Below are 25,461 nucleotides of genomic sequence, written 5' to 3' on the forward strand. Positions count from 1 at the left end.
AAAAAAAAACAGCCACAAATATATAAAATAGACTACTGCAACACGTTCTACATGGGTCTGTCTTTGAAGACTTTTCAGAAGCTTCAAGTAGTCCAACGGAAAGCTGCCAGATTGCTCACCGGAGCAGTGTAGAGCAAACATACAATCCTATGCTAAGTCAGTTCCACTGGCTGCTAGTTTGCTCCCAAGCATAATTCAAAGTGGCTTTAGCCTATAAAGCTCTAAACAGTTCTGGTCCAACTTACCTGTCCAAACCTATCTCTCCCTATGAACCAGTTTAGAGCATTGAGATCTGCTGGGGAGACTCTGTTCTCAGACCCACCCTCCTCACAAGCACGACTGGTGAGGATGAGAGACAGGGCCTTCTCAGTGGTGGCCCCTTGGCTATGGAACTCCCTCCCCAGTGATATTAAATTGGCCCCCTCCCTCTGAGTTTTCAGGAAAAAAGTAAAGACCTGGCTATGGAACCAGGCATTTGGGGAGTAGTGCAATACGGAATTGACATAAATGTAGCAGCCCGAATGATTACTATGGGACTAGGTGCTATGTTGTAACAGTTTTAATTGTATTTATATGTTTTATCTGTTTTTAACTGCTTAATGTGTTGTATTTGTATATTTTGTATTTGCAATGTTGCATTGGATATTGCCAAAACTGTAAGCCGCTCTGAGTCCCCTTCGGGGTGAGATAGAGCAGGGTGGAAATATAGTAAATAAATAAATTAAATAAAATATTGAGGCTCTCACTCTTCTTTGTCACCATGTAGAAGTGTATGTTAGAAGTTATACAGGTAGAAGCACTAAGACTCATCACCTGCTGTTAGAATACATGAAAATAACAACTGAATAGGGTTATAACAAACATCTCAAATTCTGCAACAACAAAAATGAACAGCAATTTCTTCGATTCCGGATTGGAAATAACTTGTGAACACTCCACCCAATAAAGACATTGTAAGCACATTACATTACAAATGCACATTAATTTGTAGGTGTCTCATGTTGCTACTTTATGTTTGTGTCTTGTGGCTGGCTACTATCATAGAATCATAGAATCGTAGGATTGGAAGAGACCTCACAGGCCATCCAGTCCAACGCCCTGCAAGAAGCAGGAAAATCTCATTCAAAGCACCCCTGACAGATGGCCATCCAGCCTCTGCTTAAAAGCTAATCTACTAATCTAACAATGAGGCCAGTGAGAGGAAATTGCAGCTTGTTGTATTCAGATTTCTTAAAAACAGTAACTAAGCCCACAAGGATCGGCAAACTGCCTAGGGCTGCACACCTTCAGAGAAAGTGGGCCAAATGCAGAACATGTTAAAACCCTTCACGTCACCTCTCCTAGGGACAGAATTTCATTGGAGTTGAACGCCCACCCCTCCCATAGTTACACCCTGCTCAATGCTCTCTGTGTACTGTATTTCCTTTCTTTGACATCATACGGCATGTGGTTTCCTGGATTGCTTTATTCTTTGTGTGTGTTACAGATGTTACAATCACATGATTCTTCTGCAACATGATTTGACATTAGCAACAGCAAATTCTCACAGTTGCCTCTGCTGGGGTTTTGTTTGAAAATGTTAATAATACGTTAACTCTCAGAGAAGTTGTTATGTCTCTTTCTTCCTTTCCGGAACATGTTCTCATACATCCACATAGGAAGTAGAGCAAAGGTGAGAAAGGGAAATCTATATCCACATGGTATGTTGTCTGATTACAAGTGCCATCATCCTTGATCACTGGAGATGCTGGGTGGGGCTGATTGAAGGTGTCCTCATTCCTGAAGGACTGCCTCATCTGCAGACTTTATAACTAAACATCATAAAGATAAATCCTGGAACAACAAAATAATCACATCCTCCCAAGAACAGAGAAGAAGAAGGAACTATGAAGCAGTCAGACCACATCAAGTGGGATTTCTTATATACGCTGCCATCGTGGTTAGCCAAACAGTATAGTGAATGTGCTTGGTTTCAACCACACTGCTCAGCATGCAATCTACCAGGCATTGTTAGGATTCCTGAAAGACTATTGAGCTCAGAGCGAGCCTGGGAGAACCAGTATTTATCTCTTGCTAGCTGGGCTTTGCTCCATTCTCCTCCCTATTATCTATACACATAATAAAAGTGAAAATCTGTATGTGTGTATGTGGCTGGGGTGTCCATTTACACAAACAAGCTCCTGCCGCCACAAACAGCTTTCATTCCCACTACACAGGAGACACCAATGGCCCTACCTCCAATGACATTGCAGGTTATAGCAAACGACATGAAAAGCCTTGCCAATGTCCTCCACAAATACCATCCTGTCCACCACCCAAGTGAAGGCTTTCATTCGGGGACAATTTCATCCTAGATTTTCTGTTTTTCCTCTACCAAAGACACCTCCCAGTGTTTCTTTCTCTTGACATTGCTTTGGAATTTGCATGATCCCGCCTACTGCCTCTCTCTTAACCCTTTCCTATTATTTTCTATGGTGCACAACAAACAGAGGAATTGATCAGCAACTGAACATACTAGAGAGAGAGATGTGAGGAGAATTCACCATCATTTATAGGAGTTGTAAGGATGTATAGTTCACCTGCAATCTAAGAGCACTCTGAACCCCACCAACGGTGGACCTGGAACTAACTTGGCACACAGAACCCCCATGTCCAACTGAACATACTGCAGGGCTTTGTGGGAAAAGATCTTGATTCTGGGAGTTATAGTTCACCCTTATCCAGAGAGCACTAAACCCAGCCAACTTTGGATATGGACCAAACTTGGCACACAGACCCAACATGGACAACTGTGAATACTGGCAGGGTTTGGGGTGATTGACCTTGCAATATGGGAGTTATTTGTTGACTGGGTTCAGAACTCTCTGGATAAGGGTGAACCCAACTGACAAATGCCCTTTTCAAATCACCCAGGTACCGCCAGGTCCAGAAGCTAGTATTATATAAAAGCTTGGAAGCATTACCTTTGGGGTCTGCACAAAAAAACTATTTGGACTACAATTTCCAAAACCACCTGCTGGCTTGAGGATACTGGGAATCACAATAAAAAAAGTCTCCAAGATCTGGGTGAATATAAAACCTTCGTAATATGATTGCCAGGCATCAGAACAAACATGTTAGATCATTAGATTCTCTGTATCCAAATAACACCTTTCTGGACTTTCAGTGTACAGCTGCAAGGTAAATCTTTGCTGAGTTGCCAAACATTTCTGCTGCTTGCTTATTTATTGATTTACTAAAAATTCTTTGTTTTTCACTCCTGAATTTGCTTCAGGGATAGTTTCTGCTAAGCCAAGACTTGCCCATCTGGGATTCTCTATGTATGAGGGCTGGGGGTGGAGAAGAAAGCAATTGACAAGGGGGTTTCATGCTTGTTTTAGCATGTTGAGACGCAAATAGGAATTCAAATGCAGGGTTTCTGCCCAAGATATAAAGTCAATATCATTCTAAGGAAGCAGCGGGACTATCTGAAATGAATGAGGAAGATGAGTTGCTACAGATTTTATCTAAAGATGCCCTATATGACATCTGGTGGTGACATCTAGAAAGTACAAGTACAACATGAATTGCATAAGAACAGAATAAAAGGGGAGATGTGGCTTGTTGAGATTGTAAGACTTTTTTTTCACTAGGAAAATTCATACCATTTGATTTATTCTAGGAATTTATAAGTAGATACTATCCATGACACAGATATGTGCTCCAAATGTATGCTGAAGGAAAAGATGTTTCATTAATAACAGTACAAGGATCTGTGAGAAAGAATACTATATTAGAAAGAGACAATCTAGCTGTTAGTTGAAAAAAAAGGTATTTTAAAGATATAATCTCTATTATTTATTTATTTACTTTATTTCTACCCCACCTTTCTCACCTCGGAGGAGATTCAGGTGGCTTACAAAATTCAGCAAAAATTCAATGCCGCGCAGACACAGAAAAAAATGCATCCATCAAAGCATAAAGCAGTATAAACATACAAACAATTAAAATACACATCAATAAAACAGATTAAAACCATATAAAATGCCCAGTCATTATCTCATATTTATCCATAATCGTTTTCCAAAACCCATAGTCTATTATTCAAGTTGTTAAAGGCTCATTCCATAGTTCCCTATATGCCAAATGCCTGCATAAAAAGCCAGGACTTAAGTTTTTTTCTAAAAACCAGAAAGGATGGGGCCTGCGTGATGTCACTAGGGAGGGAGTTCCACAGCTGAGGGACCACTACGGAAAAGGCCCTGTCTCTCGTCCCTACTAAACATGCTTGTGAAGAGATTGGGACCGAGAGCAGGGCCTCTCCAGCTGATCTCAAAGCTCTTGTAGGCTCATAGAGACATCACTTCAAACAGATAAATTGGACCGGAAACGTATAGGGCTTTTAAAGCCAAAGCCAGTACTTTGAATTGGGCCCAGTATCAAATGGGCAGCCAGTGGAGCTGCTGCAACAGGGGAGTTGTACACTCTCTAAACACCACTCTAGTTAGAAACCTGGCTGCCACCCGTTGGACTATTTGAAGCTTCCGGGCAGTCTTCAAAGCTAATCCCACATACAGTGCATTTCAGTAGTCTATATGAGATGTAACAAGAGTGTGGACCACTGTGGCCAAATCCGGCTTCCCAAGATATGGGTGGAACTGGTGCACAAGTTTTAATTGTACGAAAGCTCACCTGGTCACCACCGAAACCTGAGGTTACAGGCTCAGCGATGAATTCAGGACAACTCCCAAGCTGAGAACCTGAGTCTTCAGGGAGAGTGCAACCCCATCCAACACAGGCTGTAACTCTATACCCTGTTCGGCCTTTCGACTGACCAGGAGGACCTCCATCTTGTCTGGATTCAGTTTCAATTTCTCTATGGAGATCTCCTCAGAACATGACACGTTATCATGGCCAAGGAGTCCAGCATTAATGCGTGTGCAGAAAGGACTGAGACCCATGAGTTCAGATCAGTTTTAATGGCCTCCAAATGTAGCTTCAGTAGCAAGGTAGCAAAGTATTTCAAGAGTTCCATAACTCCAGGATCCAGTGTTCTGTCAATGTGCCAGACATGAATTTTCAGAGAGAAGGAGAAGTGCAACATTTCAAACCTGCTCCATTATAATCCTCCCATTTTGTGATATGGAGTGAAGCTTGAGTGTTGTAGGGCCTTAGCTAAGTGTAAGACCTATGGAGCGAGTTGCTCACTAGGAGCAATCCTGGATGCTGTAACATTCTTCCTGTTTCAACATTTTCCATGTGACAGCTACAGGTTGGGGCATATCAGAGACTCTACATTCCTGAATGACTGGCTAACATGGAGGGTGGGTCTTGCACAGATGCTCATATTTCCCCCCAAATTTAGCCAATATGAGCTGCAGGTGAATGGTTCCACACGTCTAAAATTTTCCCTTCTTTTCCTCTTTGTGCTCAATAAATACATGAAGGTGGCCAAAGGCCCATTCCAGGCTCTGTGTCCACAGGCCTATTCTATGACTTGTCCATAATAAATAAGGTAGGAACCAATACTATCCAACAAAACTGTATGTCCCCAAGCTCTTCATAATTAGGAAAGTCAATGCAACCACATCTTTCAGACAGGTGTACAAGCCTAATGCCCTTGCCGATGTGTGTTAATTGGGCCCATGTTCTCCTCTTGCTCTTTCTTCACTGATAATATAAAGCAATGGTTCCAAATCTTTTTTTGACCAGGGACTACTTGAATAGGGACCACTAGCTAACATTAGTGCCAAAAGGGTTACAAATCAGTTTTTGGTCAACTTTAGATTCGGTTTGGTTATTTCGGGTACTGATTCAGAAAACTGCATTCGATAGACCACATCAGTTCTAGTTTCTGATACAGAACATATGCCATCCAGTAATCGCCATCCAGAGCTGATATGGTCTATCCAATGCAATGGTCAGCTCTGTGGAAAGGAAAAGAAATAAAATTAATAAAATAAAATATATGAAGAGGAAGGAGGTTTGCGGACCAGATTTTTCTTTCATGGCCCACTGCTGGGCCACGGCCTACAGGTTGAGAACCACTGATATAAAGCAATTGCACAAAACTTAGATCCTATTTAAATGCTACCTTTACACAAAACATTTTTGAGACCACAGCTCAAAGAATCTGTCAGCCAGCATATCATAGTTTGCAAAATTAACTTTCCCAATCTCTGCCTTTGTAGCACAAGAGCTCAATTTCTCCGTCTATTCTAAAGGTCCATAGCACTTCAGACAAGTAACACTAAACACTTACCTTGTTTGGATTGCTTCTGCTTGTGGCGTCTTACAATAAAGATGACCAACAAAATCAACATGACTAGCAGCAATGCTGCAGGGGCTCCAAAAATCAGAGCAGGATGTAGACTTTCTTGTTCTACATCGTTTCTTTCCGTTGTGGAATTACTTTCACTTTCAAAAGTCTCTGTTTCTGTCAGCATGGTGGCAGCCTGCAGATCCTGGTCACTTGTAAAAATTACAGTGGATATGGTGGTATGTGCTATTACCATGGTAGTAGATAATGGTGTGCCACTTCCTGAAGCTTCTTCAGCTTCCATCGTAGTTGTAGAGCCTGCCAAATTAGGAATGGGAAGAAATTAGCAATACCTGTCACTTTTACCAGGATGGTTGAATGTTTATTGAAATGTTATTTTTCACACATGCAACTTAAAATCTGATATTTTCAGCATGTTTTTTATAATCTCATCCTTACTATTTCTAAGAAATGTTAGCTGGCAATAAAATCACAGTTTAGATTTTCCCAGCTGCTTCCTTCTCTTGAATATATGATAATTCATGCTTCTCATTTGGGTCGATAATGGTTTCCAGAATGAGGTCAGTGAACTGTAAAGTTGCATGAAAATGATCTGGAAACAAGGGTGTTTGAGGAAGTATACAGTCTTCAAATACTTAAAAAAACAATTTAATGCAGTAGTGCGGTCATGCCTTGGAGACAGAATAGGAGATTCTCAAAAAAAGTGCAAGATCTTCAGCCAGCATGGTGTAGTGATTTCAGTTTTAGACTGCAATTCTAGAGACCAGGATTTCATTCCTTTCTTGGCTGTTAAAACTCACTGAGTGACCTTGAGCAAGTTACAAACCCTTAGCCTCAGAAAATACTATATGATAAATTCACCTTATGGTCACCATAAGGCAGAAATGAAATAAAGGTACACAACAACAATTGTGCATTACAAATGGGATACAAATTGACATGTTTTTTATTAATTTGATTTTCATTTATTATAATAACATCTGTTTGTTTGTTTTGTTTCATTCATGCATTCTGCTGAAGCTTCCACAAATTCAATACTGTCTGTACAGTTCCCCAGTTATGATCATCCAATTTACATCTGACTCCTAGTTACAAATGGATGTTTCCCCTGCCCTCCCCACTTTCCCTTGGCTTCACATCTGTCTCTTTCCATCCATTCCCTTGTCATCACATCTGTGTCTTTCCCTCCATTTTCTTCCCTGCCTAGCTCTCCCAGGGTACATCTACACTGCAGATTTACCATATATACTCGAGTATACGCTGACCCATATATAAGTCAAGGCACCTAATTTTACCTCAAAAAACCTGGGAAAACTTATTGACTCAAATATAAGACGAGGGTGGGAAATGCAGCAGCTACTGGTAAATTTCAAAATTAAAATTGATACTAACAAAATTACCTTAATTGTTTTTGAATATTTACATAAAACTGTAATTTAAGATAAAACTGCCCGATTCTGATTACCTATAGACTCGAGTATAAGCTGATGGGGGCTTTTTCAGCCCTGAAAAGACGCTGAAAATTCAGTATATACGGTAATGCAGTTTCATACCACTTCAATTGCCATGGCTCAATGCTATGTAAACCTGGAATCTGTAATTTTGTGAGGCAGCAGCATTCTTTGCAGAGAAGGCTAAAGACTTTGTAAAACTATACACACACACACACACCCCATGATTCCATAGCATTGAACTAAGTCAGTTAAAGTGGAGGCAATCTGCAGTCATTCTACAACATAGCTGCACCCTGACTTATATACAAATGTATCCGTTCTGACTTCCATACGAATTCAACTTAAGAACAAATCTACAGAACCTATCTTGTTCATAATCCAGGGACTGCCTGCACTCAGATCACCAGAGGTGAGGAACATTAACCTCTGCTGAGCTGGCTGCAGTGCTCCTGACTTCCAATGAACAGGAAACCCAGACTAGAAGTGTACTATGGTTATATGTTTTTCTGAGTCATGTATGCATGGTGAGAGAAGGTAGACAAAGGATGCCAGCAATGGGCAGCTTATTCCTCCATTTTTTTTACTGCTTTCACAGCCAGAGCATCCATAGCTTTTTCTTCCTGCTATAATCTATGCCAAAATATTTAACTATTAATTTTTTTGTGTCAGGAGCAACTTGAGAAACTGCAAATCACTTCTGGTGTGAGAGAATTGGCCGCCTGCAATCACGTTGCCCAGGGGATGCCCAGATGTTTGATATTTTGCCATCCTTGTGGGAGGTTTCTCTCATGTCCCTGCATGGGGAGCTAGAGGCCCCAATGGCTCAGTGGGTTAAACCAGGCATGGGCAAACATTTCTGACTTGGGGCTACATTGTGGGGAGGGCCAGGAAGACCAGGCCAGGAGGGAGGGGGGGCGGGCACACACTGGGTAGAAAAAGCCCGGAAAAGGATGGGGCCAGGAGAGAGCAGGGCAGGGCCCAGGTCATCCCAGGCTGTCCTCCAAGCATAAGGACAGGGTTGCTTATCCCATCCTTATGCTGGGAGGAATACTGGACATGTGGTGACTACCCTGATCCTCCTTCCCATCTTCCTCTCCTAATCCTCAGGCTGTCCCCTTGGCATTATGCCAGGAGGAGGGCAATACAGGCGACAGCTGAGTGTGTTCTGGAAGGCTCTCAGCTACTGCATGCCTTCCTCGAGCCATCCTCTTGGCATAAAAATGGGGTTTCTCACACCATCCTTATGCCAGGAGGAGGGTGAGACATACAGTGGCTAGAATGCTCCAGGGGGTTCCCAGCGGCTACATGCCTTCTTCCCCCATCTTTTTGGCATAAGGATGCAGCGGGCCACCAGGTCTTTATGCCAGGAGTACAGGGAAATGAGGAGGGCCTAAGGTAAGTGTCCAGGAGGCTGCATCTGGCCCCCGGACCTTAGTTTGCCCATGCCTGGGTTAAACCATTGTGCCAGCAGGACTGCTGATTGACAGGTCAGCAGTTTGAATCCGGGGAGAGAGGGTGAGCTTCCTCTGTCAGCTCCAGCTCCCCATGCAGGGACATGAGAGAAGCAAGGATGGTAAATCATCAAACATACAGGTATTCCCTGAGCAACGTCCTTCCAGACGGCCAATTCTCTCACACCAGAAGTTACTTGCAGTTTCTCAAATAGCTCCTGACACGAAAAAAAGGTTAACTGGTGTATAGTGAACCGACTTGTGTCTGGCCCCAGAACTACCGAGCTCCTTCTCACATAGGTATCATTCCCACTGCATTCATCAACCTAGTACAAAATAGGAAGATTCCATGGCAAGCAGAGGGAGAAGCTTCAAAGGGACTTCCTTTGGGTCAAGCACAAAGAATAAAATCACCTCCTTCTCTCCCAAACCCTCCATTTATTCCAGAAAATGCAGAAGTAGGAATCGGTAGTGTCAACAAGAAACAGTAGACCAGAATCTGAAGCCAACATTTGTGGAGCCCTCATTCTACTTATGCCACCAATGCGCCCTTCCTCCCTTGAATATTAGACCTGCCAAATATTGGATAAATTGGACAAAGGTTATCTGTTTTCTATGAATGAACTATTGAACAAACTTTAATTTGTTTTGTTATTATTTCTTTTACTACTGTTGCTATTACTACAACTACCCATTTCTTGATTGCTGTAACAATGAATGAACAAATGAAGGTTATTCTTTAATTTCTCTATATTTTTAAAAGAAATCCACAACTTTTATCGGGAAATGTAATTCTCACTTTACCAAGACACATAATTTCTGAATGTCTTGGAACTACTCAGAAAAAGATCTTAAAGTTATGGCAAAAAGCCCATTATAGGTATAAAAAAATCGAGACCTACAACCCTTGAGAAAATTAATTATTTCACTGCGAAAGGAGGAAAATCGGTTTTCTGTGTCCACACATATTAGGCAACAGAGAACAGTGATAACAGATCATTCTTTCCCAAGTATCAAATTCAGAAAGCATTCCGAAAGCTTGATGTTATGGTTGGCAAGATGTAAATATTTGTTCCCACTTTCAAGAGCAGCACATACTTCAGACGCTTTATAAATTAATTGCTCCCAAAATAACTGCAGTCTAAGCCATCTTATTCCTCCAGTTGTCCTGGGGAGGGATGGGGAGGAGAGATAAAAATAAGCAAACAGTTGGCTGCAGCAACATACCAATATTGTGGTTGAAGATCTCAGAAGTCTGCAGTCTACATGCCTATGCCGCTGCCTTTCTCCATCCCTATTGAACAGTGATGCTATTGTGTCAAATGGGGTCAATGGGGAGCCTGAAAGAAGCGGTTTAACAGCAACTGCACTACACACGCATTTCTGAAGGAGACAACCCAGTAATATACTACAAAACCACACCCAAAAGCTTAAACTCTCTGTACTAGGGCAGAGAACATGGTGTCTTCGCAATGTTGTTGAAACACAACTCTTGGCAAAGTCTAGTCAGCATAGGCATGGTCATAGTAGATGGGAGTAGACATTTGGAGAGCCACACATTCAACAATTCTGTCCTTCTTACATCTAGTAATCTATAATGAACCAAATTCTAACTAATTACACAATCACAGCACAATCCACTACACATGTAATCTCAGTGTATTTGGTAAGTTTACTTCCAGGAAAATGTGTATTGCTTTTCAGCTTTAATCCAACAGATTTCTATACAGTACATTTTCAACTGAACCAATTAAGGTTTGAGTGTGTCTATTTCACTTGTGTTATAAAGCTGGAACAGTGCCAAAGAATGGCTGGATTACATGGCCTGCTTTGCATTGTCAGCTCAAGGCAGGACCGGGTGTCAGCACAGTGAGGCTGTTGATCCAAACCATGGGAGAAGCTCCCTTTGTGGCAGGAAAGAGGCACATTTTGGGAAGGTTTTTAACAAGTAATTAGTTACCGTTATAGCTCCAAATTAGTTAAGGTTTATCCAGACTCGTGAATTGCATTTCTTTATATTGTCCAGTTTCAAGGGACTTCTTAATCTTCTATCTTTCTTGTCACTTTCCTGTCCAAATATTTTCCTGTTCTTTACATACACAAAAGAGCCCCGCTGAGCTGCTGAACTTGCTGACCAAAAGGTCGGCAGTTCAAATTGGGGGAGCAGGATGAGATCCCACTCTAACCGCAGCCTCTGCCAACCTAGCAGTTCCAAAACATGCAAATGTGAGTAGATCAATGAGTACCACTCCAGTGGGACTGTAATAGCGCTCCATGCAGTCACGCTGGCCACAAGGTGCCTATGGACAACCATGGCTCTTCAGGTTAGAAATGGAGACGAGCACCAATTCCCAAGGTCGGACATGACTAGATTTAATGTCAGGAGAAACCCTTTATCTTTATCTTACACACACAAAAATTTCAACAGAAAGGTGGCAAGGTTTAGCACAGTTATGATATAAGTTGTGGTATCAGATGTAGATGCATCCAGGCCCTTCTCAACTCTCCCCAATGAGTTTTCAGATGTGTTACAATTCGCAGAGAGGTTTCTGTTTCTTCCGCTGGATTGTCTTAATTAAAAAGAATTCTGCAGACTTATAGTGAAATTCAGGCAGTCCCCAAGTTACAAACAAAATAGGTTCTGTAGGTTTGTTCTTAAGTTGAACTTGTTTGTAAGTGGAAACAGCTACATTTGTAAGTGCGTCTCCAACCAAACCTATATATTTTAAAACTTTGGATAGCATAGGGAAGGGTTCATACTCCTGTGGTGTTTGTTTTGCTGTCTGTGCCCCTGTTCAGAAGATTTCACCTCACTTTCTGTCCCTGTGATAATTAGATTTTGAAAAATTTGGCTTGTTGTGAGAACAAAGATTGGCGATAAAGCTTCAGTGGAGACACCTTTTCCCCATGATAACTCTTCCAGAATGAATTTCCTTTCCCAGGGGCAGATTTCTCTCCTTTCCTGTGATCTCACCCCCATTCTTAACTATGAGTTGTTTGTAAGTCGGATGTTTGTAACTCACAGACTGCCTGTAGTGGTAAATTGTCATGACGTGGTTGATATGTAGGTTTCCTTGGAATGAAATTACTCCAGAACCTACCCCGCAAAACAGTTTCGTCCAGTGCCTCTGATCTCACAGAGAGGGTATGTGGGGGTAGGGAACAAATACAGTTTTATACTGGTGTACTATAACTCTAGGTAAAGGTTTTGCTCCAACATTAAATCCATTCGTGTCCGACTCTACGGATTGGTGCTCATCTCCATTTCTATGCCAAAGAGCTGGCATTGTTTATAGACACCTCCAAGGTCATGTGGCCGGCTTGACTGCATGGAGTGCCGTTACCTTCCCACCAGAGCAGTACCTATTGATCTACTCACATTTGCATGTTTTTGAACTGCTGGGTTGGCAGAAGCTGGGGCTAACAGTGGGAGCTCACCCAGCTCCCCAGATTCGAACTGCCAACCTTTCGGTCTGCAAGTTCAGCAGCTCAGTGGCTTAATCCACTGTGCCACCAGGGGCTCCCTACTATAACTCTATACCTTAATGCATATATAGTAGACTCCAGAACTTAGAAAGATAAACTCTCATACACACTCACACCTGAGAATGCACTTATGCCTAGAGAGAAGATTTTGATGAAATCCATGAAGTCAAAACCCAAATGTGGTGGAGGATTGCAGCTGTATTGTGTGAACGAGATTGTAGTTATTCTGCAAAGAAATAAAACCATCCCTTGTTGGCTTCCAATTACAATATAATTTTAGAAATAAATTTCTGAATTATTTGTAACATGTTATGTCCAAGCTCAGGTTAAGACATGCTGCCAGCAATTCTAAGGTCTGCAAAGAGCTGCTCTCAAGCTCTGAAACCAAACTGTGTAGTGGCTCTTGTAAAACAAGCCCAGGCTTGCATTGTGCAGAGCTACAGGAAAAAGGAGTGGCGTATTTGCAGTTTCACAGACATACATCTAATATATTTTTATCCATACCCATTTCCTGACAGCTCTTTTCTTGTCAGTTCTGCCCAGGGCCGGCCGGAGATATTTTTAAATGTTAAGCGGGGGTGCTAAAAAGCGCCCCCGCCACCGGCCCCGCCTCCGACGCCCTGGCCCCGCCCAGCGTGCCCTGGCCCCGCCTCCCACGCTGTGTGGGAGGCGGGGCCAGGGCGAATAGTGCGGGGGGCGGGGCCAGAGTTGGCCCCGCCCCCCGCCCAGCGTGCCCTGGCCGCGACCAGGAAGTCAGGCCCGAATGGCCTAGCTGCGCTGTGCGCGTGCGCACAGCACAGCTAGGCCATTTGCCCTTAGTAACAAACTAAGGGCAAAAATGGCTTATCTGGCTGTGCGCATGCGGGCCTGACTTCCTGGTCAGATAGCCCATTCGGGCCTGACTTCCTGGTCGCGGCCGGCGATCGCCCGGGCGGTCGCCGGCCGCGACCAGGAAGTCAGGCCCGAATGGCCTAGCTGCGCTGTGCGCGTGCGCACAGCACAGCTAGGCCATTTGCCCTTAGTAACAAACTAAGGGCAAAAATGGCCTATCTGTGCTGTGCGCATGCGCACAGCCAGATAAGCCATTTTTGCCCTTAGTTTGTTACTAAGGGCAAATGGCCTAGCTGTGCTGTGCGCACGCGCACAGCGCAGCTAGGCCATTCGGGCCTGACTTCCTGGTCGCGGCCGGCGACCGCCCGGGCGATCGCCGGCCGCGACCAGGAAGTCAGGCCCGAATGGGCTATCTGCGCTGTGCGCACGGGCACAGCGCAGATAGCCCATTCGGGCCTGACTTCCTGGTCGCGGCCGGCGATCGCCCGGGCGATCGCCGGCCGCGACCAGGAAGTAAGGCCCGAATGGCCTAGCTGTGCTGTGCGCGTGCGCACAGCACAGCTAGGCCATTTTGCCCTTAGTAACAAACTAAGGGCAAAAATGGCTTATCTGGCTGTGCGCATGCGCACAGCACAGATAGGCCATTTTTGCCCTTAGTTTGTTACTAAGGGCAAAATGGCCTAGGTGCTTGGCGCGGGCGCGGGGATTGAAGCCCCGCGGGCCCGCGCCAACACCGGAGGCGTCGGTGGCGCTACGGGTCGCTGTCGACGCCTCGACAGCGCCCCTAGCAGCCAGCGCCCGAGGCGGCCGCGTCAGCGGCCGCCTAGTAACAACCGGCCCTGGTTCTGCCTTTCATTCCAATTGCAAGTGCCAACATTCAAAGTCACTCTTTCTGACCCATTCGTTATTAAGTTAATGCCCAGAGCTTTAAAAGGTTACTTTTTAAATGCCACTTCCTAAAAGCCCAAACCGACATGGCCAATTATTCCCCCACCACAAAAGAAGATTTTTTTCAAGCTGTGCTCATTTTAGTCTTTAGCTATAACTGTTCAATATTGTCTGCTTTCTTCTGGCTGTCGCTTGCCTATCGTGCTAGAAATATCATATCTCTTGGGATTTCCATACTGCAGGTCAAAACAAGCTGTAGACATTTGACTCAGCAGCTGGAACAGCCCCAAATTGACTGAGCCATTAAGTATTTCATTCCCTAAGAGGTACAATCATTATTAATACAGGAAATGTGTTCTGAGATTCTCTTGTTAGCCGTTGTCATGCTCCAGTATAGAATGCCAAGGTGTTATTTTATGAGGTCATTTTGCCACCTTAATTGAAATAAACCATATCTTGCCTTCTGCTTCTTTGACAGTGGGCACTTCAAATATTACATTCAGAGATTGTTTATCATGTCAGAAGAGAATTGGGGGTACAGCTATAATGTATTTTAAACAAAGTTAAAAACATTATACTAGATTTCCTTTGACCAGAAGCTGGCCACTTGGAGTGCCACTGTGAGAAGGTCCTCCATTGTGCATGTGGCAGGGCTCAAGCTGCATTTTAGTAAGTGGTCTGTGGTTTGCTCTTCTCCACACTTACATGTTGTGGACTCCATTTTGTAGCCCCATTTCTTAAGATTAGCTCTGCATCCTGTGATCCGAGAGCACAGTCTGTTCAGCACCTTCCAAGTCACTGAACATGAGAGAAGCCAGGGGACACTAGAGAAGCCTCCCCACAGGATAGTAACACATCCAGGCATCCCCTGAGCAATGTCTTTGTAGACACCTGATTCTCTCACACCAGAAGCAACTTGCAGCATGAAACCAAACAAACATTCTGAGATGACATACATCAAATATCTCTTTCACACTATACAGTTATAGCACTGTGATGTCATTTTAATTGCAGCATTTCCATCCTATGCAGTCTTGGGGTTTGTACACTCTTCAGAATTCACTGCCAGAGAGCTCTAGTGGCTCATCAAACTAAAAAAATCCCTGGTTTTCTTTCAGCTGTATCAAAATACTGTAACTGTGTAATGTGAGAGAGGACTATTAGCATGTATGGATTCTTCCATTCACACAAGAGATCAGTGTCACCAGTTCCATCTTCCAAACCCTATATTATATTTCCAGTCCATAGGCACAATTTTTGGAGGAAGGGCTTCTGCTGTAAAGGAAACAGAAGGTAGGAAAGCCTAATTCTGGTAATGTTAACAACACTTTCCCAACCTGGCACCCTACTGCACATGGTGATGTAAATCGTGTCAGAAGCGGCTTGAGAAACTGCAAGTTGCTTCTGGTGTGAGAGAACTGACCGTCTGCATGTTTACCATCCTGTGGAAGGTTTCTCTCATGTCCTAGCATGGGAAGCTGGAGCTGACACACAGGAGCTCACCCCATCTTGTGGATTTGCACTGCCGACCTTCAGGTCAGCAGTTCAGTCGGCACAAAGGTTTAACCCACTGTGCCACTGCGGCTTCTTCCACCAATATAAGAATGGTAGACTGCAGGCCACTATGTTTAAAGTAGGTACATGCTATAGTTTCGCGGTAAATATTTCACACCCAGGGGAACCTTGGGCTATCAAAATATTTTGATCTACAGCTCTTATAGTTCTTTATCCTTAGACATGCTGGTGGGATTTGTATGCCAAAAATTATTATTAGCAAACTTTGTTCTGTATTTCAAAGACTTCTGGCTTATTATGGTCTTCAGTCTCTTTGTAATGAAATATGTTGAGATAATCCAGACAACTGGGTTTTTCTAATAACACTACATAATACGATTTTATTCCTGGGTTACAAATGTCATTTCCTAATTGGTTCGATCATAAAATCATGGGAAAAGTACATCTTGCAGCACATTTTACTAGAGTCTCAATCAACATAGTTTGTGCCAGCCACAGAAACAAAGTTTCTGGAGTATAAAAACTATTTTCAAAGTAAGCACTGCACAATTAAACAGGAAATAACACGTTCAAACCAGGAGCAGAAAATGTTTCAAATTTTGTTATATAGTGAAATCACAGTCAATTTGATACTTATTCAGGCAAACAATACTGACAACAGGAACATTTTTCAATATCACAGTCACTAGACCATGGGATCGGCCTGTCAGGTCTTCTAGCATTTACATCAAAATATGAAGCAACTTTCATTTTTAAAGACTATCTTTATCTAAAAAGTTAGTGTATTTTCTCCAGAAGCCTAAGCATGCATGAACTCTAATTTTTTGTACATTTCAAAGTTGATATGCTTTAAATATTCATATTTCTTGCTTTGGAACTTGTCTTAACAGGAACTCTTTTTATACTTTCAGTTTTCTTTAGAACTTCTGTTTTGCATGAACTTCCCCAGAGGGTTTTAAAAGTTTAGAGGCTTTACGTCAGGCATGTAGCCGGGGGGGGGGGGGGGCGGCTTGAGGGGCTTAAGCCCCCCACCCCCCAAATTCTTAGAGTTTTTTAAAAATACTGGTAGCCAGATTTTGTTCATTTTCATGGTTTCCTCCTTTCACTGGAATTGTCCACATGTTTGTGGATTTCCATGGCTTCTCTGTGTAGTCTGACATCAGAACAGTAAATAAGGAACAACACTCTGAAAACAGAGGAATTCCAGACATGAATCAATCTGGGGCAGCTAACACCTCCGAACAAAGGATTCCCCCAGGCAAGAAGAAGCCAGGACATGAAGCTGGCAAGGCCATTAATGCTGTCATCAAGGTGATTAATTACAACATTCACACTGGCCTCCAACAGACAAGAGTTTTCTCTCCCACCCTGGACTTTCCACAGATATATAAACATTCCTTGCTTAGTTTTTCCAATATATCTCACAACCTTTGAGGATGCCTACCACAGATGTGAACGAAACATCAGGAGAGAATGCTTCTGGAACATGGCCATACAGACCGGAAAACTCACAACAACCCCGTGATTCCAGCTATGAAAGCCTTTGACAACACATCAATAAAACACAGTTGACAACAGTGATTAAAAGGAGATTAAAAACCCAATCAGTAAATTAAAAACATAACCGTCATTAAGGTCCAATCAATAAACCATTCATTGTATGGCAGCCAGATATTCCAGTGTTTCGATAAGCCTGGCAGCATCGGTAGGTTTTAATTCTTTTCTGAAAGAGGAGAGCATGGGGGTCATTTTGATTTCCTACACTTCTCCCATCACATGTTCTAAGGCAGTGGTTCTCAACCTGTGGATCCCCAGGTGTTTTGGCCTACAACTCCCAGAAATCCCAGCCAGTTTACCAGCTGTTAGGATTTCTGGGAGTTGAAGGCCAAAACATCTGGGGACCCACAGGTTGAGAACCACTGGTATAAGGTTTAGGGTGGGGCCAGGTAAATGATCTTAGAGGGTTGTATCCTCTATGTGAGCCTTCGTTTGGGCCCCCCTGATTTACTGGGTAGATTAATGTACATCAAGTTTCCAAGTCCTGGGAGTTTAAAGAGTTTCAAAGATAGGACCAGCAATTTAAATGAGTTTGGAAACCAAACTGGTAGCACGGACAATTCTTTTACTTATTTAGATAACTTTAGTAGTGCCGTTTTTGATCATTTAATAACTAGAGTTCTATGTGTGATGTACAATAGAGACAGTTTCCAAGTTACAAACATCCGACTTACAAATGACTCATAGTTAAGAATGAAGGTGAGACAACAAGAAGTGAGAGAAATCTACCCTTTGGAAGGGAAATTCACTCCTGAAAGAGTCATGAAGCGAAAAAGGTGTCTACACTGAAGTTTTATCACCACTCCTTCCCTATGGTATTCAAAGCATCTGTCTGTCTGTCTGTCTGTCTGTCTGTCTGTCTGTCTGTCTGTCTGTCTATCTATCTATCTATCTATCTATCTATCTATCTATCTGTCTGTCTGTCTGTCTATGCCAGGAGTTACATTTTAAATGTACCTGTTCTGACTTACACACAAATTCAACTTAAGAACAAACTTATAGAACCTATTGTGATCGAGGTGACCACCCTCCCCCCCAGGACTTTGTAAAAGATAGTTCAAAAATCAAGACTTTATGTTCTATATTCCATATATTTATAGTAGAAGGTGATTGAGACTTTTTACTGGAGTTTACTGTGGATTATCCCTGCACTCTGAGGCAAGAGATAACAACTTCATGAATTGTAAAATCATGCTGCTAAAACTCCACTTTTATGAATTTCCATATTGGGTTCCCCAGATGTTATGAACTTCGTTCTTATCAAATATTTTCAATTGTTTATATCATTTATGATTCCCCTTTATGCAATGTAACTTACTTTTATGGATTCTTCCTTATTCCCATGAAATTATCCATCTGCCTATATGTATTTGTACTCTTTGGGATCTCCGGAAAATATGTATTTTTCCCAGCAGGATTTATATTCCAACTTTATTTTATTTTTCATTTTATTTCATATAATTGTCAAGTCATGAAATCAAATAGGAAATATTTTGAACTCAACCTGAACCCCAGTTCCTATGACCCAGGCTTCCCTTCCCAAAAACAAAAGGATAATCCGCCACCGCTTAACCCAATCAAATTCAGATTGCATGGACAATATAGGGCTTGAGTCGCCGAATTCGGAGTATTGACCTAAAGGTGATTCGCCCCCAAGGCAAACATTGTCATATCTCATCCAAAGGAAAATCCAGGACACCTCAGAAAGGCGCCCTGCAGAGCCTGTCAATTATGGCTCATCACCACCCATCACTACTTCCACCCCTGACACCCCAAGGCATATCTAAAATCTGTATACGTGACAGAAACCCGGACATTCCTTGATTGCTGCCATTAATCCCTTTAGAAATCGGCCTAGCAGGAATTAATCCGATCTTTTCCTGCTCTGTCACTTCATTGTTTCAATAACTCCCGCCTTCTCCTTCCTGATTGGCTCGAGTAGAGACAAAAAGCAGCTTCCTATTGGGCCAACAGAGCAAGGCGGGAAACGAAAGCCCGCCTCGTTCAACCTTCTAGCCTATCAACGATCAGGAGGGCAGGGGAGCGGGGCGGGAAATTCAAAGGGCTGTCAGACTGAAATTTTGTATAAATATGGCTTTATTTTGATAATATGGTACCCTAGTAGACTGAATGATCACTGCTAGAGTCCTTTTCAGCTGAATCGCTCAATAAAGACTCCTTGGCGGATTTTCCTTCAACTTTGGCGGACCTTCTTCATTTCGGCTTCAGGTTGTATTGCGGCTCATATTTTCCTATTGGCTCCGCCAAGGTCCGTTCTCTCAGGACCGGATCGGCTCTCTCCTTAAGGGCCCGATCCCCTAAAACGCGGTCGACAACACTATCTTGTTTGTAACTGGGGCCTGGCCCACACAGCTAAATAAAATCCCACATTATCTGCTATGAACTGGAATATATGGCAGTGTGGACTCAGAAAACCCAATTCAAGGAAGATATTGTGGGATTTTCTGCTTGGTGTTCTGGGTTATATGGCTATATGGAAGGGATCTTGGGGACTGTCTATATATTAAAATATAAAATACACAACCAAGATTAAATCATCACAACAAATAAAACCACTTGAGTACATACCAACAAAGTATCACACATCTCTTCTTATTTTAAGCTGAGACACTGGCTAGACCAGTAACTTCAAGTTTGGTTAGCCTAATTAGAAGCCTGCCTGCTGTATTCCACAACATTTGCATAGAATACTGCTTTATAGGGCAGGCATGGACAAACTTGGGCCCTCCATGTGTTTTGGACTTCAACTCCCACAATTCCTAACAGCTGGTAGGCTGTTAGGAATTGTGGGAGTTGAAGTCCAAGACACCTGGAGGGCCCAAGTTTGCCATGCCTGCTATAGGGAGATGTTCCTGGTATGTAAAGATACAGTTTAGGGAATAGGAATTTCAGCCTGTGCTGGTCCTAGATGGGGTTACCAGGTTTGCCATTTGGATGTACAGTGTTCCCTCACTACTTCGTGGTTCACTTTTCGCGGATTTGCTGTTTTGCGGTTTTTCAATAAACTCTAAAAGACTATTATAAATCATAAAAAATTACAATTTACAGCCTAAGGAAGGGAGGAAGGACAAGCCAAAGGGAGAGAAAAGGAGCCCAAGTGGCAACGGGAGGAGAAGGAGACGATTTATCAACACACAATTGGTTGATAAAGACTTAAAATAGTGTCCAACTACTAAAATAATGTATAAATATTAAAATAAATATAGCATCCCTACTTCATGGATTTGCACTTATTGCAGGTGTTCCTGGTACCTAACCCCAGCGATAAGTGAGGGAACACTGTACTCCTGGGTTCAGTGATAAGAACTATACACACAGTTAACTAGTGAATGAGCTGAGCCCATTCCTTGTGAAGTCAGATCTGGTTACAGTGATACAACATAAGACCTGATTTATATCCTGCTTGAATGACTATAATGCCATCTATGTGGGTCTGCCTTTGGAAAGTTTTCAAAAATTTCAGGAAATCAAAAATATTGCAGACAGTCTGTTGACTGGGGCTGGTTACAGAGTATATATATATAACTCCTTTGATACAATAGTTTCATTACCAGATACAATTTAAAGTGTTCAGTCTGACCTCTCAAACCCTATATGGCTCAGACCCAGGTTGTATGAAGGTCTGTGTCTGCCTTCAAGAGTCCGACAGCAAGGGCAGCATAGTAGTTTTCCCATTGAACTAGGACTCTGCAGACCGGGGTTCAAATCCCTGTTCAGAAATTGAAATCCACTTGGGCAAGTCACTCACTCTATCCATCTCAGGGAAAAGGAAAGGCAAACCTTCTCTGATCAAGTCTTGCACAGAAAACCCTATGATAGGGTCACCTTAGGGTTGTCATGAATCAGGAACAACTTGAAAGCACACAACAACATATGAGGCTGTCTGCATTTTGAGATCCTGTTTTTTTTTCCGCCACACCAATGTCACAAGGTTCATCTGGTATGAACATGTAAAAGGAAATTCTTGGTAAACTCACCCCACAGGAGTGACCATGACCTCTCCTGTATTTAAAAAACATGAATTCTCAGGTTGGATCTACACTGCCCTATATCCCAGGATTTCATCCCAGATTATTTGCTTTGAACTGGATTATATGAGGCTACACAGCCAGATAATCTGGGATGAACACATAATCTGGGATCAGATCCTGAGATATAGGGCAGTGTAGGCTTTTCAAATACTTAGATGAAGCTTTATTGTTCTGTGGTTCCTTCCCTGTCCAAAGTCACTAAATTCAACTGTTATATCCTTCCCAGACACACAATAGAAAATCTAGGGTGAACTCCTTAGACTGAGGCCCCTTCTACATTGCCATATAATCCAGATTGTCAAAGCAGATAATCCACATTATCTGATTTGAACTGGATTATATGAGTCTACACTGCCAGATAATCCAGTTCAAAGCAGATAATCTGGATTTTATATGGCAGTATAGATGAGGCTCTAGTCAAGGATATTCTAATAAACTCAGACTGAATGAAGAAATGGATCTGCTGCAAACATTACAAATCTTTCAGTGAAGGGAAACACCTTACATTGCAGGGAAAAACCTTATTATTTGAAGATGTTTTTAGCTATTTAGTTCTGGTCTTCATTCTGATTCATCTTGTGAAATGCCTTGGGTGCTATATTAAAAGAAGGAAGAAATGTGTGTGCACACACATACACACACATACATATACACACATATATGGTAATCCCATCTGTAGTGCCTAGATCAGTGGTTTCCAACCTGCGGATCCCCAGACATTTTGGCCTTCAACTTCCAGAAATCCCAACAGCTAGTAAACTGGGATTTCTGGAAGTTGGGTCAAAACACCTGGGGACCCACAAGTTGAGAACCACTGGCCTAGATGTTACTACATCTCCTAGTGATTTCCAGTAGAGCCTCAATAACGTCTGGTACAAAATAAACATTCATGCAATGCCATAAGAGAGATGCTATAGAAGCAAACCAGAGTCCTGCAGCACAATTTCCATTATGAGGATAATTACCATTGCCCTTCACCACAGGCCTTCATAACTGAGAAGTCCAGAAGAAGAAAACAGTGCAGGGCTCTTCTTGACACTTTCACAAAGTAGGTTGACTCCCAGATCATAATGGTTCAGAAAACTAGAATCATCCAAGATGTCTCAAAAACAGCAGCCACCCACTTCTCTAGCCCCAAGACTATGATATGGAGATTAATCATTGGTCAAAAATTTAGAAAAGAAATCTCAGAAGCATTTTTTTTGGAGAAGCCTCACAGCTTCCTCTTTGAAGGACAATCCCTTTCCTTCAAATCAACATTGCGGTGGCGCAATGAGTTAAACACTTGTGTCGGCTGAACTGCTGACCTGAAGACCTGAAGGCTTCCCGTCTGTCAGGCTCAGCTTCCCAAGTGGGGATATGAGAGAAGCCTCCCACAGGATGGTAACCTATCCAGGCATCCCCCGGGCAACGTCTTTGTAGACAGATGATTCTTTCACACCAGAAGCGACTTGCAGTATATTCTCCATTCGTTTCTGACACAACAACAACAACAACAAAAAAGCCAGTCCTCAGAAACACCTGGATATTTTCTCCTAGCTAGATAAGATGGCTAGGCATCTTGCAGACAATGGCAGACAAAGCCCCTCCAAATACCAAGTCCACATTCTTGGACTATAATACTATGTATTATAAGTCTGGCTCTATAGTGCATTTTAGGAACATTCTTGAGTCTCTTACTTCAAATGTTAGCAAAAGAATCCTAACAGATTAATGAAAAGTCAACCAAGTTCAAGGGTCATTTTTCTTTCGTAATGATCTTCCCTTTTCTCTTTAGAATTTTCAGCCACTGTTCATCTCTTCTCCTCATCTCACATGTTAGGAAATTATGCCAAGAACAAATATTGTTTTTCTAAAGACCCAGTCTTTCTCCTGTGTTCAACTACAGCTCCCATCACTTTAACCCTATTAGTACAGTGAAACTTGCTTTTGCATGAACATGCATACAATTCTTCTGTAAATGAGAATGCAATAGGGGGTCAAGCACTCTGTAACATGTAGCAGGAATAAATGAATCAGGTAAGTGTGTTGATATGTAAAGTAATGACCGTAAAGTATTACAGACTATATACCTATCAATGACTGTCCACTGATGGGTCTATGGACCATAATAAATGTTGTTGTTGTTGTTGTTGCTGCTGCTGTTGTTGTTAAGTAATGAAAATGGTAGGGACAATAGTAATCTTTTATAGCTCTGTGGTTAAAAAATGCCTTTATGGGACATCATTTTACAATCATAACAACTAGATAAGAGTTTGCAAATATTAGTAAACTAAATGTCACTTCCATTTTTAATTGAAGGAGGTCTGTACACTGTCAGATTTAAGTACAATGTATCTACAGGATATTTTGATAGATTACTATTTTATCATTAAAAGGGAAAAATCCAAAAAATCAAAGATCTATTATCTTGATTTTCATAGATAAAATGCATATGTAGGAACAGTGTTACATGCATGAAAAAAAGTTTAGACAATGTTGTCCCCCATTATCTTGATATGGAAAACTCAAACATAGCACACACTATATCTCTCTGTATAAAACAAGTTTTTGTTATGTATATGGACAATAACATCTTAAAGTGCAAGGTTACACGTGAGATATTTCTACAATCTTATATCATCTGCAGTCATTCATTTGATATACCGTTATTGCGTTGGCAGTTAGGGTACTGCTTTGTTTGCCCAGGAAATGCTAATATTGAAACATGTCTCCTAAGAGATTATGGATAACAGTTTGCCTACCAACAACTTCACAATCCTCAGACAGCAAGACTAGTGGCCATGGTGGCTGGACTTTCTGGGAGTTATAGAGTTTGCAAGTAATATCTCCAAATTCACATCTATTTAGAAACCTACCAGGCTCAAATGAGTTTGCTTGAAGTAGAAATACAGCCTTTAAACCCAAGATATACTAGGACAAGGGAGCTTAAAGGGGAGCCCCATGACTCACAGTGGATTGGTAAAAAAGTGACATACAGATCTTAGCACACCTCAAGATCGGTAGCTGAAAATGGATCCATGGAAATTAAAGCTAGCAAACAGTTGTGAAGCAAAGCTAAAAGAAGCAGTGCAAGTCTATACAAATTGCCTTTGCAAGGACCAGCTTTTCTGGGTGTGACACTTCAAGACAGTTCTACAGCCCTTGGGCATAAAGTGTGTCTGTATGTATTTTTTCTCAGCAATGCAAAGAGTATGTTCCTACTTACCACAGTAGAAAAGTATTTCACTCAGCAGCAGAAATAAGGACAACACAAAGTTGTACTTCTGCATGTTACCTCCTCCGTGACCAGGTAAAACACTGCTTTCATTCTCCCTTGGCTTTTCAGAACATGTACATTTCCTGTTTCCTGCCTTTGTGGTGGATGTGTAAGATGCCTTGAGGAGATGCACTACGTTTGATTGTTTTTAGGAAGTGATGTAATTCAGTTTGAGCCTGTCAAAGGAACAGGGATTGCAAAAGGTTGCTCCCAAAACACTGACTCAGCTGAAAAACACCAAGGAGATCTCTGTGTGAGAAATCATCTTGCAATCCTGTCCTGTTATCAAGACTTGACTCTTTCTCAACCAGATCATAATACCACAAGTAACTTTCCTCTAACCAAAAGAAAAATATACTTTCTTGTCGTGGCACTACAGTTATGCTACACTGACACTGAGATTTCAGAAGTCCTATTCACAAAAGCATGTCTGCCCAGCTACCTGTGTGCATTTGTGTTAGGAAGCTCAGAGCTCCTCACCCATATCAAGTTAAGGGGATGTATTCCCATTAGGTTTCCATCTTCTTTATTGATATAATTAAGTTGTTTTAAATAGTTTCATAAGTTACTGTAGAAGTTCTTGCCCTAAAAGGTATAAAGGTAAAGGTAAAGGTTTTCCCCTGACATTAAGTCTAGTTGTGTCCAACTCTGCAGGTTGGTGCTCATCTCCATTTCTAACCTGAAGAGCCGGCGTTGTCCACAGACACCT

At 42.2% G+C, this 25,461-nt stretch overlaps 1 protein-coding gene across 2 annotated transcripts in view; it reads right to left on the minus strand.

The window, feature by feature from the left end:
* Positions 1-24,887, minus strand: part of tmem154 (transmembrane protein 154) — a 43,105-nt gene extending 18,218 nt beyond the window's left edge. For both annotated transcript variants that reach the window (XM_062981088.1, XM_062981087.1), the window contains exons 1-2: positions 24,702-24,887; positions 6,242-6,556 (exon numbers count right to left, since the gene is read on the minus strand). In XM_062981088.1, coding sequence (XP_062837158.1) covers positions 6,242-6,556; positions 24,702-24,765 — 379 coding nt within the window. In that variant the 5' untranslated portion in view covers positions 24,766-24,887. The remainder of the gene's footprint in view (positions 1-6,241; positions 6,557-24,701) is intronic.
* Between the last annotated feature and the right edge of the window lie 574 nt (positions 24,888-25,461).

The sequence above is a fragment of the Anolis carolinensis genome, chromosome 5, assembly GCF_035594765.1.
Source record: "Anolis carolinensis isolate JA03-04 chromosome 5, rAnoCar3.1.pri, whole genome shotgun sequence".
Classification (NCBI taxonomy): Eukaryota; Metazoa; Chordata; class Lepidosauria; order Squamata; family Dactyloidae; genus Anolis; species Anolis carolinensis.